This window comes from Bos mutus, chromosome 24 (genome assembly GCF_027580195.1).
Source record: "Bos mutus isolate GX-2022 chromosome 24, NWIPB_WYAK_1.1, whole genome shotgun sequence".
In the NCBI taxonomy this organism is placed as follows: Eukaryota; Metazoa; Chordata; class Mammalia; order Artiodactyla; family Bovidae; genus Bos; species Bos mutus.
Window position 1 is genome coordinate 22,048,998 of NC_091640.1, and position 18,905 is coordinate 22,067,902.

Sequence of the window (18,905 nt, forward strand, 5' to 3'; positions counted from 1 at the left end):
ATTATTTTCTGTCTTAAATATATGCCCATTCTCTCTTAAATCCCTTATAAAATTCTATCAAACTGGTTTGAGCTGGTACTAAAGTAAAACCAAAACATGTCACTCTGCAAAAAACCCTAGAAATTTTATAAAGCAGTTGAACTAAAACAAAAAATCGTTTTAGGCCAAACTAATCTGGTATTTCACATGGTTCAATCCCCCATCCCAACATGGGAAATCCACAAATATTCATCTTCAAATCAAACATAGATGAGCCATATACTGTCATATTACTAGGCAGTATTCACACCCATTGACAGTCTGGCCTTCATTAATGTAGTTCAGCTTTTCACCTGAAACATAAAGGTTGCTGCTCACAAGACATGGATGCAAACTAAAGATGCATATGACTGTATAACCCATATTTCATGTTCAAAGTCAATTTCATAAGATTACATTCCTGGGTTGAAATAACAGGAAAACAACAAGTCACTGTCATCCTTTTGCAACTTACAACACGTTTCAAAATGTTAAACCTCACACCATTCTCTTTTATAAAGCTTTAAAAGTGCTTAGATGGAAACAAATGAGATGATATAAAGGTAGAAAATTCTGCAGAAAAAGACGCACACATGTGAAGCAGTATGTCAGCTATTCATGAGCTAAAGAAAAGCTGATGTTAGTTTTAATGATAGCTGGAGGGAGAGCTCTTAGCTGAAAATAAAGAAACAAATAGGAAATAATGCAAATGGGGAAAAAACATGCCAAAGGGGGACTGAGAGTATTGGAACATAAGTCTTTAGGAAAAAGAGTAAGGAACAATTTTACTGAACAAGAAAAAAACATCAGTTAAATATGTGAAGGTATTTTGTGTGTTTTCCCACAGCTTACGACTAAAATAAAATTATACACAGTAAACTAAAGGAATTAAAATGAAAGTAAAAGAAAAAGATATTATCCAAGAAATCAGACTACTCATTGTAAGTGTGCTGAGGACAAATCACTAAGGTCACCAATATCTGGTTTTGTTCTTATCCTAATGGCACTGTCCTCGCTGCCTGCAAAGTCTTCCAGAACAAAGAAGGGTATAAATAAATAAGTTCATGAATAAATTAAATGATAGAATTTCTTGCCAAATGCCACTGTTGAAGACAAAAGTCAAAGACTAAATTACGAATAAGGAAACTGTGCCAGGTAAATTCTGGATATTTTTACTGTTGGTGGTTTGGGGTTCCTCTAAAATGCACAGCAAGCTCTTGGCTGCAGCCCAGAAGTACTTGGGGTGCTTGCTGGCTGGCACACTTGAGGCTTCGCACAGCCAGAGATGCTGATTTAGAAAGTCAAGGATCCCAAAAACTGGCATTCTTAAGCAGCTTCTCAGAAGATTAGAAATGCATTTAGTCCCCAGTTTACACTTTGATGAAATGACTGTCTAAAATAAAACACCCGTTTCTCTACTATGGGGATTAACATATTTATTTGCTTTTTGAGGGAAAAAATACAACATATTTGGTAGCCAGTGAGTTACCCTAATGAAAATTATCTGTTCTCATGATCAAAATGGTTTCCACAGGTTTCATCAAGCCACACTGGATGGCAACGTAGGTACATATGGTTGGAAAATGCACACCAACGCTTTCTTTAAGGTAACTGTTCAAGAACCCTTCACAAATGCTGCTAAAATTTTATTGAATTTGCCTTATGAGAAATTGAAAAGATATGCAAAGAAATTATATATACATATACACAGAACAGATACACACACACATGGACACTCTAGCATTTACTACTGCTGTATCTAAAAATTCTAATTTGCTTCTCATTTCATTTGTCTGCAAAAACTCCCACAAATATGTTAAACAGGAAGTTCCTCATGGGCCCCTTGGACACTTTAGACCCATGACTGGCAATTTTCTCTATGACTGTTTTTTCTTATCTCCTTCCTTCTCTGTGTCTCTTTTTTTCTGGATAACCAACCCCATGGCCCTTATCCACAAGTACACATAGCCACTTAATGGGAAAGATACACAGTTTTGTCTTTGCCCCACAGCAGTTTCAAACTGATTTGCATTCATCCTAAAATGAGCACTTCTGAGGGAAGAACATGGGTCAGGCCCCATGGAGAAGCGAACCCACAATTACAATGTAAAGTGATATTTGTTATTAATAGAAAAGGGATGGCTGATAACAGAAAACACTCTGGTGTTTTTTTTTTTCCTCCAGCAAATTAAAAATAAAATATTAAGCCCTCCCTGGTGGTACAGTGGATAGGAACCTGCTTGCCAATGCAGGGGACACGGGTTCGATTTCTGGTCTGGAAAGAGTCCACAGGCGGCCGGGCAACTAAGCCCCTGTGCCACAACTACTGAGTCCAAGTACCTAGAGCCCATGTTCTGCAACAAGAGAAGCCACCGCAACGAGAAGCCCACGCACGACGAAGTGCAGACCCCCGCTCCCTGCAACGAGAGAAAGCCCACGCACAGCAACAAAGACCCAGTGCAACCAAATACATACATAAACACTTTCTTTTAGAAATAAAATAAAATAGCAGGGCACTCCAAAACGCAGAGCAAGAACAGCACCAGAAAACCTGAGTGCAGATCTGCAGCTGAGCAGGATGCAACAGGGGCCATTTCTGACAGTCATTGCTAGAGTCATTTCAATAGGCAAACAACACATTTTTCCTGGGTGTCATCACAGTCTAAGTCGGCTTTTCTCCAGATCGTACTAAAGGGTAAAGAACTGCTCGGTTTGCATCCACTACTGATCTCCCAAATCAGAGGGCTGATGCCTGAAGCCTGGACACAGACCCGGTGGGTCAGGCAAGGCCTAGGTTCTGGACACCCTACTGTCTTGCTCGTGAGAAAATGATGACGCGAGAAGAGGTGTCAGTAGAAGGGAAGTTTGTCCGCTAGTTGATTCTAATCCAGCCTAGATGCAGAGAAGCGAGAGTGTCCTCTCTGGTGGGCCTGGACTGGTGGGGGCTGAGGGCCCTGCATGAAATCTGTCTACACAAGACTCATAGGATGTCCTGCTGTGGCCTCAGCATCGCCACACCAGCTATACCTGAAGATGCTTCTGTATCGATGTCTTATGGGATTTCACATAACTCCATCTCAGGAATATTTTCTCGTCCCTAATACCATTTTGGGTCAGAGGCAGAGAGAAAATCTCTCACCTATTAGTTCATAAGAAGAAAATACTTCCTGTTCCAAAAGGAAGACTATGTCTCTGCTAAATACTCTAACCTAAGAATGAATTACTTCACTAGTGACATGTTCTTCAACAAGCCTGCACTTAATCACTGAAATCAAACGTTTTTTGTTTTTTTTTAAATTTAGCTCTATATGCACTCCTTACACACCTACTTCATAGTAGGCAGGGTGCCGCCTCAGATACTTGACAAAGAATGAGACACAGCCCTGCCCTCAAGGGCTCTGGGAACCTTCAGGGGAATAAAGGCTGGACCTTCTAACACAGCGTGGTAGGCATTATTCTGGAAGGGTGCTGGGCACGGTGCTCCAGGAACACCATGAAGCCTGGGAGGTCTGGGGAACCCTTCAGAGGGGATGACAATGAGCTGGATTTTAAAGTGTGAACAAGATTTTACTGCAAATGAAGAGAAGGGGAAAGACTTTTTGGCAACGGGAGCATGGAAAAAACCCATGCAATGCAGAAGGGAAGGAGTCTTTAGGAACAAAGAGTATCATGGGGCAGAGGCGCAGGGCAGGGAGATGTGGACCATGAAACCAAGGAGATGGACAGCAGCCAGAGGGAAAGGACCTTATCAGTCATGTAAAACAGCGAATTTTATCCTGTAGGAAGGACAACGTGGCGCCCGGAATGTTTATAAGAAAGGGTTTTGCAGGATCCAATCTGCATTTTTAGGAAGAGATGTGTGGTGGCTTACTGGGGGGGTGACAGAGAAAAGGCTGGGAGATCAGTTACAGAGCTTCAGCGAGATCACTCATAACACGTTTTGGGGTAGCTCGATGCTCTTTGGTGTACATCATCATTTTCCCCCATATGTTCATTAATTATACCTGAGGTTTTCTCCTTAAATTATCTATTGAAGCTGTATATATATATATTCCTATTCCAAATACATCATCTGTGGTTTATAAAATCACATTCCACATGAGTAAACGTTTAGGTAAATACTTAAAAGAATGCTCTTACCTGAACAAAGCTGTTCCACTTTTGTGTAGTTTAAAGATACTATGTCATTAACCCAAGCGATGATGTCATGTCTGCTCATAGTCTCTTGGGTTATTGAGGTAGAATACACATTGACCGCCATTCCCCAACTAGAAAAAACAAACAAACAACATTTATTTACCTACAAGGAAAAAAATGAAGTCAGAAAGATGACAGACATCCATCCAACCCTGGCAGAACTCTCATACGGTTAAAACTCATATATGGTTCGTGTATCATCATTTTATGTCTCCTTCAACTTGGTTCAAATGTTGTTCAGGCTCTGAGATTCCTAATGTCTCATGTAATTTAGTGTCTCAGAAGATGAGTTGGGAACAATTTTTTTTTTTAATCAGCTTTAGAGAAAAGGAAATTCCCTTAAGAAACAGGATACATACATGTTTCATTAGAAAAAAAAAAAAAGTCTTCACCAGATAGTCTTTATCCCTAAAAACTTTGGATAAAGCAAAAAAAAAAAAAAAAATTATACAGAAGATATCTGGAACTGACTGCATGAGTCCTCCCTTCATCTCTGACTGTTAATGTTCTCCTTCTGACCATTCCATGACACCTACTACTTCCCCTAACTTTTTTCTGGAGGGGCACACAGTGGCCACAGAAAAAGTAACAGAAAAGGTCTGTTTTGTTTAAAATACTTTGATAGCTATAGGTTGGTAAGATTGGTTTCCTCTTTTTAATTAATAAACAATGTTTTTAGAGCAGTTTTAGGTTCACAGCAAAACCGAGTGGAAAGTACAGTTTTCCCATATACCCCCTCGTCCGACAATCTCCCTACCAGCTGGGACATTTGTTACGATCAGTGAACCTACACTGATGCACTCTCATCAAATTCTACAGTCTACATTAGGTTCCTTCTTGGAGTTGTATATTCTCTGGGCTGTGACAAACATACAATGACAGGTATCCGTCACTGCAGTATCACACAGAATCCTTAAAAAAAAAAAATCCTCTCTGCTCTGTCGATTCATCCTTCCCTCCCACCGTTTCTGGCAACCACTGATCCCTCTTACTGTCTCCATAGTTTTACCTTTCCCAGAAGGTCATGCAGTTGGAACCACATAGTACAAAGCCTTTTCAGACTGGCTTCTTTCATTAATGCACACTGAAGGTTCCTCCATGTCTTTTCATGACTTGTGAGCTCACTTTTTTTTGCACTGAATAATAACTGCAGTGTCTGAGTGTATCACTCACCTACTGAAAGACATCTTGGTGGCCTCCAAGTTCTGGCAAATACAAGTAAAGCTACTATAGTCACGTGCAGGTTTTTGTATGTTTGTGATTCATTAGGATAAATACCAAAGAGCATGACTGATCTGGGTCATATGGTAAGAGTGTGTTCAATTTTATAAGAAACTGCCAAGCTGTCTCACAACAGGGCTGTACCATCCTGCATTCCCAACAGCAATGAATAAAACTTCCTATTGCTCCATGTCCCCACCAACACTTGGTGGTGTCAGTATCTTGGATTTTGGCCATTCTAATAGGTATATACTGAAAATGGCAACCCACTCCAGTATTCTTGCCTGGGATCCATGGACAGAGTAGCCTGGTGGGCTATGCAGTCCACGGGGGTCACAAAAGAGTCAAACGTGATTTAGTGACTAAACAACAACAACAAATCCCAACTCTTTAGAGACTTCAAAGTGATATTCTATTATTCTTTTTTAAAATTCAAGTATAGTTGATTTACAATGTTGTACACATTAAAGTGACTCAGAGATATATATATTCTTTTTCAGATTCTTTTCCATTATAGGTTATTGCAAGGTATAGGATATAGTTTCCTGTGGTATACAATAGGTCCTTGTCTTTATTTATTACATATATTCCAGTGTGTATATATTAATCCCAGACTTCTGATTTATCCCTCCAACTTTCTCCTTTGGTAACCATAAATTTGTTTTCTATGTCTGTGAGTCTGTTCCTGTTTTGTAAATAAGTTCATTTGTATTTTTTTTTTTAAGATTCCATATGTAACTGATATTATACAATATTTGTCTTTATCTGTTTGACTTACTTCACCTAGTGTGACAACCTTTAGGTTCATCCACAAATATTGCAAATGGCAATATTTCTTTTTTTTTAATGGCTGATAATGTATCTACCATGTCTTCTTCACCTGTTCATCTGTCAATGGACACTTAGGTTGCTTCCATGTCTTGGCTATTGCAAGTAATGCTGCTATGAACAATGAGGTGCATGTTACCTTTTTGAATTTAAAAATTAGAGTTTTCATCTTTCCTGTATATATGCCCTGGAGTGGTATTGCTGGATCATATGGTAACTATAGTTTCAGTTTAGTTTTTTTTTTTTTTTTTTTCGGTCGTGTGGCTTGTGGGACCTTAGTCCCCCAACCAGGGATCCAAATCTGTGCCCCCTGCAGTGGAAGCAGATCCTAACCATGGGTCCACCAAGAAGTCCTTATTTTTGTTTTTGTTTTTTAAGGAACCTTCATACTGTTCTCCATAGTGACTATACCAATTTACATTCCCACCAACAGTATAGGAGAGTTAGTTCCCTTTTCTCCACAGCCTCTCCAGCATTTATTATTTGTAGATTTTTTGATGATGGCCATTCTGACTGGTGTGAAGTGATAACTCATCATCGTTTTTACTTGTATTTCTCTAATAATTAACGGTGTGGAGTATCTTTTCATATGTCCACTGGTCAGCTATATATTTTCTCTGGAGAAATGTCTATTTAGGTTTTCTGCCTATTTTTTGATTGGGCTGTTTATTTTTTGATATTGAGCTGTATGAACTGTTTGTATATTTAGGAAATTAAGCTCTTGTTGGTTGCATCGTTTGCAAATCTTTTCTTCCATTCTGTAGGTTGTATTGTTTACAGTTTTCTTTGCTATACAAAAGCTTGTAAGCTTGAATAGTTCCTGTTTATTTTCGCTTGTATTTCTACTACCATGGGAGACTAACCTAAGTATTGCTACAATGTTATTTAGGAGACTGTTTTGCCTATGCCCTCTTCTAGGAATTCTGAAGTGTCATGTCTTATATTTAAGTCTTTAAGCCATTTTGAATTTATTTTCGTGTACGGTGTAAAGAGTGCTCTAACTTCATTGATTCACAGGTGGCTGTTCAGGTTTCCCAACACCACCTGCTGAAGAGACTGTCTTCCCTCCATTGTGTACTCCTGCCTCCTTTGTTGAAGACTAGCCACAGGTGTGCAGTTTATCTCTGGGCTCTCTATTCTGTTCAACTGATCCATATGTCTGGTTTTGTGCCAATGCCATGCTGTTTTGATTACTGTGGCTTTGGAGTATTGTCTGAAGTCTGAGAGGGTTATGTCTCCAGCTTTGCCCTTTCCCTTCAGGATTGCTTTGGCAATTCTGGGTCTTCTCTGGTTCCACCTAAGTTTTAGGATTATTTATTCCAGTTCTGTGAAAGATTTCATAGGTAATTTGACAGGGATAGCGTTAAACCTGTAAATTGCTTTGAGTCGTATGGTCATTTTAATGATATCAATTTTTCTAATCCAAGAGCCTGAGATATCTTTCCATTTCTTTGAATCATCTTCCATTTCCTTTATCAATGTTTTATAGCTCTTAGAATGTAACTCTTTCACGTCCTTGGTCAGGTGTATTCCTTAGTTTTTTCTTTGACATGATTTTAAAAGGTTTTGTTTTTTTAACTTTCCCCTTCTGATATTTTATTGTTAGTGTAAAAAATGCAACAGATTTCTGTATGTTAATCTTGTACCTTGCTGAATTTGTTTATTGGTTCTAATAGTTTTTGTGTGGAGTCATTAGGGTTTTCTATAGAGAGTATCATGACTGCTTCCCGTCCAACCTGGATACCTTTTCTTTCTTTTTCTCATCCAATTGCTGTGGCTAGGGCTTCCCATACTATGTTGAATAGAAGTGAGAGTGGACATCCTTGTTGTGTTCTAACATTCAGCAGGAAACGTTTCAGCTTGTCACTGTTGAGTATTATGTTGGCTGTGGGTTTCTGACAGTTTTTATTATGCTGAGATCTGTTCTCTTTATACTCATTTCAGTGAAAGTATTTATCGTGAATGGATGCTGAATTTTACCAAATACTTTTTCTGTTATCTACTGAAATGATTATTTGGTTTCTGTGTTTTCTTTTGTTGATGTGATATATCATATTGATTGTTTTGCATATGTTTACCATTATTGTGGCCCTGGGGTAAATCCAGCTTGACCATAGTGTGTGATCCTTTGTTGAGGACTTTTGCATCTGTATTCATCCATGATATTGGCCTGTAATTTTCCTTTCTGGTATTATCTTTGTCTGGTTTTGGTATCAGGGTGATGGTGGCTTCACAGAATGACTTTAGGAATGTTCCCTCCTCTTTAATCTCTTGGAAGAGTTTGTCAAGGATTGGTGTGAGTTCTTCTTTGTATGTTTGGTAGAATTCCCCAGTGAAAACACCTAGTCCTGGACTTGTGTTTGCAGGGAGGTTTGTTTGTTTGTTTTGTAATTACAGATTCTATTTCACTTCTAGTGAATTCTATCTATTCAACTTATCTATTTCTTCTTGATTCAGTTTTGGTGAGCTGCATGTTTCTAGAAACTCGTTCATTTCCTCTAGCTTGTCCAATTTGTTGGCATATAACTGTTCATAGTATTCTATTGTGACTTTTTATATTTCTGTGGTATTGGTTGTTATTTCTCCCTTTCATTTCTCATTTTGTTTATTGGAGTTCTCTCCCTTTTCTTCTATTTATTCTTGATTTATTAGATGAATAATTATACAAAGAGAAATTTCCTGAGATATTGATCATATAAGAAAGGCAAGATAGATGCCTGATTCTTTCCCTATATCTTCAGATTTTCACAACAAAGAGGTAAGTTTCCTAACAGTCTCCAAACATGACCAATGAGGTTTTTATTTCTGAACTGTAATTATGAACTTACAGATTTAAACACATTTGATACACAGTTTAAATCACTGGCTTCTGAGTTTTTTCTGACAAGGTTCTAGTACTCTTTGCTAACTTCCCTGCTTTCTGGTATGAGAAAAATCTTCAGGCTTAACTTGTACATTTGCTGCCTTAGACCTAAAACCAGTCATTTCTCCAAGAGTTCCTTATTCCTTTCATCACAAATACTAGAGATAATATTTTTAAGCACAACTATATACAATAGAAAAATATAGACATAGAGATTTTACACAAAAATATACACATTATTAAACAGTTGTATTTGAAATTCTTATTAACTCTAAAGCAACAAAAAACTTTCTACTTAAAGTGCTAAGTGACAATTTTATTTATTTATAGTTAAGTATAAAAATAAACATATATCCATCCTCAGAAGCACCCTCATCTCTAAATTTTCTTCCCCTGAAGATGTGAAAAATCTTAAGAGACACTGGCATCCCCACAAATGTGACCACAGTTACTGCCTTTCCACAACATTATTAAAAATGCTTTTAATTTTTTGCTTAATAACTTCCATTGTTTTCTTTATTATTTAGCATACAAAGCATTTGCTTTTAATTACTAGTCAATTAAAAAAATCAACTATGTAAATTATATAAAACTTCAGTAAAAATAATTCAAAATTTAAAATGTTTTGGAGTGTCTGGTATAATTTTATTTACCAGCATAATTCTTGGCAGTTCATGTACTTTTCTAATGGCTTTGCCTGCAGGCAGTAGGGAGAAGTTTTTGCTTTAAGAGGCAACGTACTACTGGAGGACGAGGCACTAAGGCCCAGAATTATGCCAGAGGGCGAAAAGCCAGGTTGGGATGAAATTTTTGCTCTAGATGATTTAAACACAAAATTAAATGCAAAGCAGGGGAGACACAATCAGATCTGTGTTTTAGAAAGATTATCCACAAGTAAGTGAATAAAGATGGTCTGTGGTTACATAGTAGAAAGAAATGCAGAACAAAAGGACAGGTTGAAGAGTTATGATAGCTTTTAAAAAATCCATAAGAACGGAGAAGCAAGTCATTTGCTGCAGGTTCTGTCAATGAATCACACTCTTTTCTGCATCTTTATTGACAATGTTCACCAAAGGACAAGAATTCTTTTATACTGAGACATTTGGTGCACAAGAGCAAGTAAAGCATTGTCTGCCTTCAAGGAGCTCATTAAGATGACCAGGTAAACAACAGAATAGCAGCTGATTTTTGCTTATTTACTAGACTCACACTCTAACCTCAACCACATCCGCATCTCCACCGGACACAACTACAGTCCCCAGAAACCCTGAAGTAAGAACATACATGTGTTGAGGGACCTGTGGGCAAACAAAGATAGAGGACAGAGCAAGAGTAAAGGTGGAGCAGTCAAGGTTAGGAATGTTTTATGATATTTTCTAAAATAAAACAATAACGATGCATCACTTTGCCGACAAAGGTCCGTACAGTCAAAGCTATGGTTTTTCCAATAGTCTTGTACGGATGTGAGAGCTAGACCATTAAGAAGGCTGAGTACCGAAGAATCGATGCTTTCAAACTGTGGTGCTGGAGAAAACTCTTGAGAGTCACTTGGACAGCAAGGAGATCAAACCAGTCAATCCTAAAGGCAACCAGTCCTGAACATCCACTGGAAGGACTGATGCTGAAGCTGAGGCTCCAATACTTTGGTCACCTGATGCAAAGAGCTGACTCACTGGAAAAGATCCTGATGCTGGGAAAGACTGAGGGCAGGAGGAGGCAGGGGCAACAGAGGATGAGATGTTTAGATAGCATCACTAACTCAATGGACATGAGTCTGAGCAAACTCAGGGAGATAGTGAAGGACAGGAAAGCCTGACATACTGCAGTCCATGGGGTTGCAAAGAGTCAGACCCGACTTTAACAACTGAACAACAATATACCTACTTCAAATTAATACCAATGGAATCAACATAGCTCATTTCTATTTACCATCCGTGCTGATGAGAATATTCTTATAATCTATCTTCCTCTGTATTTTACCAGGATACTTCTAAGTTCATTTCGGTTTGTGGTTCTCTTTCACCTCCTCTATTAGTCCCCCATCCAAATGTGTGACACCTTCAGATTTTGCAAGGGAGAGACTGAGGTCCAGATTTCCTCTGTGTAGGGAAGGCAGCTGAAGTAGAAAAAGAATTCTATTTCTGCTCTGCCAGTCATTCTTTTTTCCCCCTAATTCCTTCAGAAAAAGAAAACTTTCTACAGGTGCAACTTCAATACATTCAAGCTGAAATTATTCATCTGACTCAACAATTCACAAATGAGAATTTATGGTTCTCCAAATGTTAAACTCAAGGTTGGTGGAGTTTAACAGTCTTAGCTCTTAGGTGAACATCCACTAAAATCTGAAGATTTCATTGTAATTTCATTATAATTTCTTAGACGCCAATCCATGTTACAACATAAAGGTGAAAGTACTGGTCTCTACTTATTCATCAGATATGTTGTATAGACCACAAAGGAATTTTTCTATCATTTTATAGTTAAAGTGGTTCCCTGCTCCCATTTTGACTCTTGAAAAAATAAATCCTATGAGGGAAGCAGGGCAGGAATTGTATTCTTGGCTGACAAATGTGGACTCCTAGTCTTTGTGAAGCACAATTCAAAATATTAATTTTTAAAATTTTACTGAGTAATTTCCAAAGACTCAGGCAAGCAAAGTAAATGGCTAAGAAAGGTAAGATAACACTGAATGCCACAGAATAAAGAACCAATATACTATGCAGGATTTATTCTATTTGGCTCTTCAGCACGTCTTTTCCAGAGAAATTACTGTTTATTCTTCGATGACCTGACATCCGGTCTCTAGGACAAGCCTTTCTCTCTGTGTCACCCTTGTAAAAAAGGAAGTCCAAGTCCTGTCCTCTAATCTGCGGCTTTCAGTTGGTACTTTAACTAGATCACTATGTGTTTACAACCTGGTAAGTACAACAGCACTGAAAGTAGTAAATAAGAGACAATTTCCTAGCATGTTGGTCTCTGGGTCACACATTTTGATATGGCATTAAAATTTCATTTTAAAATGAACTTGCACAGGAGAAATTAACACAACATTGTAAACCAACAATATTTCAATAAAATAAATTTTTTAAAAATGAATTTGCATCCACTGTTCTTTCTTGAAAATAAACCAATAATCACCACATAGTTTATACACAGTGTATAGTTTATATACTGTTTCTGGAAATGTCCAAATGCCTTTCTGGGAAACTGGCACTATATATATAAGTATATACATATAATCTATAATGTTATATTGTAGCTAATATATACATATAATATATATACACACACATATATACAATATTTTGAAAGTGAGAGAAAGAAAAACACAGAGAAAAATGAAAATCCCTTCCAGCAGGTGAAGTCACACTTCTGGCCTGTCCATGGATAGTGATCACTGACACGTGTGACTTTGGAAAAAGGCCAGCCTTAGCCTGAGGGCCAGTATGTTGGTTTTGCCCCACTTCACCCTGTCTGCATGGGCTTCCCAGGTGGCACTAGTTATAGAGACCCCGCCTGCCACTGCAGGACACACAATGAGATGGGGGCTCGATCCCTGGGTCAGGAAGACCCCCTGCAGAAGGAAATGGCAACCCACTCCAGTATTCTCGGTGGAGAGTCCAATGGACAGAGGAGCCTGGCGGGCTATAGTCCTTAGGGTTACAAAGAGTGGGACACAGCTGAAGCAACGTAGCATGCACACAGCGTGTGCATGGCATTGGGGGTGGTGGCGGGACAAGTGCTCTAAGTTTACGCTCTGCAGCAGTCACTCAATCATACAAATCAGAGACTGCATTTCTGCTTACTGAAACAAAAGGAATTTTATGTGACTAAGTGGGACTTGAGTTTGCCTCCTGAACAAAGCCTGGATAAAGATTTGGCAAGCCCCGAACTATGGAAACCAAAACATGGATTCTGCCCCTCACCAGTCATCGGCTCCCAAACCAATGACAAAGTAGTTCACAATTTTGTCCAAGAACAAACTGGGCAAAGTTTGTGAATTACTACAGAGGAAGGCCTCTTCAAAATGTGACATATAAAAATGTCACAGCTAACAAAAACTGGAATTATTTCTTACATAATTCATTCTGTCTCTGCACCCTGCACTTAACAGACCACTTGTGTACAAGTTGGAGGAAAACGTGGTGTTTTTCCAGCAAGGCTCACAGTAGACCAGGTGTCTCAAGATTCTGGCTCTAGCGCTGCTGTGGGTGTGCGGCTGTAGGGAGAGGGGCTTGAGAAATTAATTTTGGGATTGAGGCATGTGGAACCTATTTTGATTTTTTTTTTTTTCACATCTACCATCTGAGTATGCCAGGCTTCCCAAGTTTAGACGTGACCATCTGCAGAAGAATTGCCTTCCTTAAGTGGTTGATTCTGTCTGCTGCTCTGTAAGAAGGCCCAGTTTGGCTTGAAAGTGAAAGTCGCTCAGTCATATACAACTCTTTGTGACCCCATGGACTATATAGTCCATGGAATTCTCCAGCCCAGAATACTGGAGTGAGTATCCTTTCCGTTCTCCAGGGGATCTTCTCAACCCAAGGATCAAACCCACGTCTCCCACATTGCAGGCGGATTCTTTACCAGCTGAGCCACAAGGGAAGCCCAAGAATACTGGAGTGGGTAGCCTATCCCTTCACCAGCAGATCTTCCTGACCCAGGAATTGAACTGCGGTCTCCTGCATTGCAGGCAAATTCTTTACGAACTGAACCATCAGGGAAGCCCCCAGATTTACCCCAAATGCATTCTGAAGCTGAACCTTTAAAAGCCACCCACCTCTCCCACCCTGACTTAAGTTATTTTCTTTATTTCATTCCCTGAGAGAGTCTATACCCAACTGGAAACTTCGTGTTCAACATAACATGTTCTGTAAACTAAGCTCCCTGTTGCCATGGCAATATACTCTGTTCACACAATTTTGCACTGAAAACTATACTCATATTTGTGACCGTCTTTCTTCACTCTCTCATAACAATCTGTATTTTCAACATGCTTCTCCATCACTGCGGGAAGTAATCCACCTCCACCAGCCTAAGACCAACACACGCAACCCACTCTTCACCCACGGACAAAGCAAAGGAAGTGAAAGTGCTAATCGCTCAGTTGCACCTGATTCTTTCCAACGCTGTGAACTGTAGCCCACCAGGCTTCTCTGTCCATGGGATTTTCCGGGCAAGAATACTAGAGCCGGTTGCCATTTCCTTCTGTAGGGGATCTTCCCGACCCACAGATCAAATCTGGGTCTCCTGCATTGCAGGCAGACTCTTTACAGTCTGAGCTACCAGGGAAGCCTGACAAAACAAAGAACAGACTGGAAAAGATGAATAAATAATAATGGTATTTTCCTTTCACCTAGGGAATATTTCTTTGATCTTGGGAACATAAGGATTTCTGAAGTCCGTATACTAATCTACAACCCAAGTGGTTTCTTAAGTCATAAGGTACGAATGCTTCATAGGAAGCCACGTCACGCTGACCAAACACGGCTCTGAAGTCTCCATGTATGTCAAGGTGGGAGAAGTGCCTGTGAGTCACAAGAACATTTCCTTTACTAATCACTGGCCTTAAGACCCTGGTCAAGGTCCAGGTCTCACCCTGAATTTCCATTCCACAAGGTCTTCTCTAGTTCACATTTTTAGGATGGTCAAGGTTGGCCTATTCTGACCTACCAGGTAAAGGGAGGTGCATTCTTTGAAACACGCTTATCAATCATGGCTTTTTTCTAAGAATCTTTTTGGCGTCATCCTAACAGAAAACAGCCATTTTGCAAACACTTCTACCTACCCACAAGTAGATCGAGACAGCTGCTGATATGAAAATGAGTACTTCCTTCTCCTACAAGGGCCATGTTTCTAAAATGCAGTAAGTTCCCAACATGCACACCTTTGAGTTGCGAACTTTCAAAGACGCGAACACGTGTTCTCATGTCCAATCACATAAGTCAGTTCTCGTGTCTGGCTTACATTGTCATGTGTGTGCATCCCCTACACGTGGTTGTGCTTTTGTGTACTTTACAGTACAGTGCGGTACAGGGTACGGTGCTACAGCATCTTTATTTCAAGCCCAGGATGTCCAGAAGCAAGCGTAAAAACAGCAGTGATATATCGCTGGTATGGCTGTAATTTTCAAAGTACTGTAAGATTAAAGACGTTTTCTGTGTTGGTTTGCTTTTTATGTTATTATTTGTGTGAGAAGCATTATAAACCTATTACAGTACAGTACTGTATAGACAGTTGTGTTAGTTGGGTACCTAAGCTAACTTTGTTGTACTTGTTGTTTTGTTCAGTCGCTCAGTCGTGTTCGACTCTTTGTCACCCCATGGGGCGCAGCACACCAGGCTTCCCTGTCCTTCTTCACCATCTCCCGGAGCTTGCTCAAACTCATGCCCATTGATTTGGTGAAGCCATCCAACCATCTCATCCTCTGTCGCCCCCTTCCTTCTCTTGCCCTCAATCTTTCCCAGCCTCGGGGTCTTTTCCAATGAGTTGGCTCTTTGCATCATGGTACCTGGGCTAACTCTGTTGGACTTTCAAATAAACTGGACTTATAAACGCGCTCTCAGAATTCCTTCGTGTGTAGGGACTTACTGTAAGCGGAAAACATACACTGAAGAAAAGAAGTGCATATTTATACCCACTGATCAAATACTGAGACAAAGGAAGAAACTCCAAAAGCTGTTCATCAACCTCAGGGGGCTGAACAGCTTGGGTCCCACAGCAGACATTCTCTTAAATGTATGTGTTTTCCACTGAAAAACCTTGTACCAACAGACCTAGACTCTGCCTGAGTGCCAGCTTCCTGGCTCCCTCCTCACAAAAGGCTGATATGGAATCCCCCACCCCACCCCACCCCAGGCTGCCCCAGACAATGAACTGGGCATCCATCGGGAGTGACTTGTAAATGTGTCCCCTGAACCAGAAACTTCCCAGCCTTTGAGCTGCGCATAATTCATTCTCCAGATTCAATACCATCAGGGGGGGAGGATTTAAACATTTCACCAAGGAAAGACTATCTCCAGATAATTCTCGATTCATCTCTTGCACTTTATTTGTGACCCAGAACATGGCGAAGGGAGGGGGGCGGTATTTGGCTGGGGAGGGAGAGCAGGACGGAGGGAGGCTGGAGTCACAGAGGGTCTTTGAAAGACAAGCCTTGACAAGGTAAGAGGCATTCTGGAAACTGTACTGGGTTTCGTTGAAGATTGGGTATTAAGGCTTCCATTTAATTTGTGGAATAATTGATGGCTGCGTGGATTCCAGGGCTGGGAGGGGAATTTAAGAGGTCGTGTATTGTCTTCTTATTTTATTGTCTTCAGGTAATAACAACAGTGAAGCCACCATGGGCGGATGTAAATGTTTTATTTTTACAGGACTGTCTACGGGATAAGACAAAGAATGCAAAACTAACTCCTCCAGTCACCAAGCCTCCTCCCGGGAAGTCTCAGAGTGGGGGAGAGCCCTGAGGGCAATTCTGACTTCAGACAAGGATGGCGGAGAAACATCAAGGTATGCCCACAATTATACGATGCATAGATTGTATTAAAACACAGATACTGAAATATACCGGTGTTTCCTCAAAGCTAGGCTATTCACAATTTAGAGCTTTTTTAAAAATTGTGAATAGCCTAATTTTGAGGAAAAATCGGTATATTTCAGTACAATTTAGAGCTAGTGAAGAAAACCAGTGTAAAAGAATTTTAATACTAAGCTGCTTAGAGAAACATTGGCAAAAACCCAGTTTTATCAGAAGGCCCAAGAGCCTGCTCTTTATGTCAGGCTCTGTTGGATGCCCTACCACTGCGATTATTAATGTGCCCTTCATTATCATTCACTGCTTGATGATGCTTTTCACGTGGGCACAAAGCTCCATGTCATCACACAATCAGAAGTCCTACTCCAGCTAATAACTGCCATCTCTCTCAGCAACAACGGAACAGAGACTACTACTCTTTTTTCAGGGTGTCCATCCCATTTACTGCTAACTGTTCCTTTTTAAAACAGAGATTAAGCTCCTTCCTGCCATATCACTAAGTATTCCAAGGACAATTTTTAAAAACTAGGATATGATTAAAACACCCAGATTTCTCTAATTGTCTGCAAAATGAGATTTTCTACTAGCCTTGAAAATCAACTTCCTTTTTAACAGCCTTGTACCTGGGTGAACCCCGTCAGGTACTATTCAGTAAGTGGGTTCTTAGCTTGGCTACCCCCAATAACTGTAAAAAAAAATGAAACAGAAATGCAACTTTCAAAATAGCATATACATATACGCATAACTGAAGCACTGTGCTGTGTATCTGAAACTAACACAACACTGTAAATCAACCATACTTCAATAATGAAAACAAAAACCATCCCAAACCCACTCCTCCTTGGCTCCAGCCCCGAAGTCCAGAGAGTGACTGTTCAGCTTGACGGAGACTTTGAGGTCATGCTGAACGATGAAAGACAGAAAGCATTCGTGTTCATTTATTCAGTCAAAGTGTGAAAATTGCATGCTAACTAAAATTTTGATTTTTTTATTTTTAAAAAAGCACATACATGTTTTGGGTTTTTAAATTCATAATTAACAGTCAATAGCTATGGCCTTGAAATGACTTGGAAACTTGGCTCTTACCCAAAGAATGAAGAAATTTGGGAATTCTTAAAAAAGTTCTTCGTGGCATTCATATTCATGGCCATGAATGAAACATAACTGCAACAGTCTAAGGCCTTACACATACACACGGCATATATTTCTTCATATGGTCAGAAATGCAACTGATTATAAGGGATTACATTTGCCTAAATGTCCATCTGTTTCAAACAGTGGGTGGCTTGGTCCCTGCTCTGAAAATAACTTCCATGACCTGCAGCTCATTCCCATGCCACAGGCTTGGCTGGCCTCTGCAGGGCACCAACTTCTGCCCAGTCCCCTCACCTCCCCCTCAACTTGGCTCTTGGTACATCCACTTGCTCTTGACCATATGCCTTCTGTTTACTTTCCCAGCCCTACTTGGCCCTGTTCCCTCTCCCCCTGACCTTAGCTCTCCCATGATCCTAACCATGTCCAGTCAGGTCCCAGCCTGCCCACCCAGCACGGCCCTGGATCCACCAGGGTTGCTGCCACTATGGGGGAGGGGGGCAGTCACGTTCATCTGTTAACACTCCCCCCAAGCCCCGCATAAAACCGGGTGCATAAGATGTAGTAGAAGCAGTAAGAAGTAGAAGTCAGAAAGAAAAACACCAATACAGTATATTAACGCATATATATGAAATTTAGAAAGACGGTAACGATGACCCTATATGCGAGATAGCAGAAGAGACACAAGATGTAAAGAACAGACTTTTGGACTCTATCGGAGAAGGCAAGGGTGGGATGATTTGAGAGAATAGCACTGAAACATGTATATTATCATATGTGAAACAGATCGCCAGTCCAGGTTCCATGCATGAGACAGGGTACTCAGGACTGGTGCACTGGGATGACCCTGAGGGATGGGATGGGGAGGGAGGTGGGAGGGGGGTTCAGGATGGGGGACACATGTACACCCATGGCTGATTCGTGTCAATGTATGGCAAAAACCACTACAATATTGTAAAGTAATTAGCCTCCAAAATAAATAAATTTTTTAAAAAAGACGTAGCAGAAGAATGTGCGGTGACCACATGAACACGCCATCAATGCCAAGCAAAGTCAGGTGTGCGGCAAATTTTGTTAGAAGTGACCCCCACCTCCTGGTTCTGAACTATTTTGTGCTCTTGGTTGTACTGGCTCCTCCTCGGGTACTTACATTCT

General features: G+C 40.2%; 1 protein-coding gene across 4 annotated transcripts in view; it reads right to left on the bottom strand.

Annotated features, from left to right (window-relative positions):
• MAPRE2 (microtubule associated protein RP/EB family member 2) overlaps window positions 1–18,905 on the bottom strand; it is a 187,117-nt gene that overhangs the window by 78,367 nt on the left and 89,845 nt on the right. For all 4 annotated transcript variants that reach the window (XM_070361791.1, XM_070361792.1, XM_005889235.3 and 1 more), the window contains one exon: window positions 4,159–4,286. In XM_070361791.1, the coding sequence (XP_070217892.1) occupies window positions 4,159–4,279 (121 nt within the window). In that variant the 5' untranslated portion in view covers window positions 4,280–4,286. The remainder of the gene's footprint in view (window positions 1–4,158; window positions 4,287–18,905) is intronic.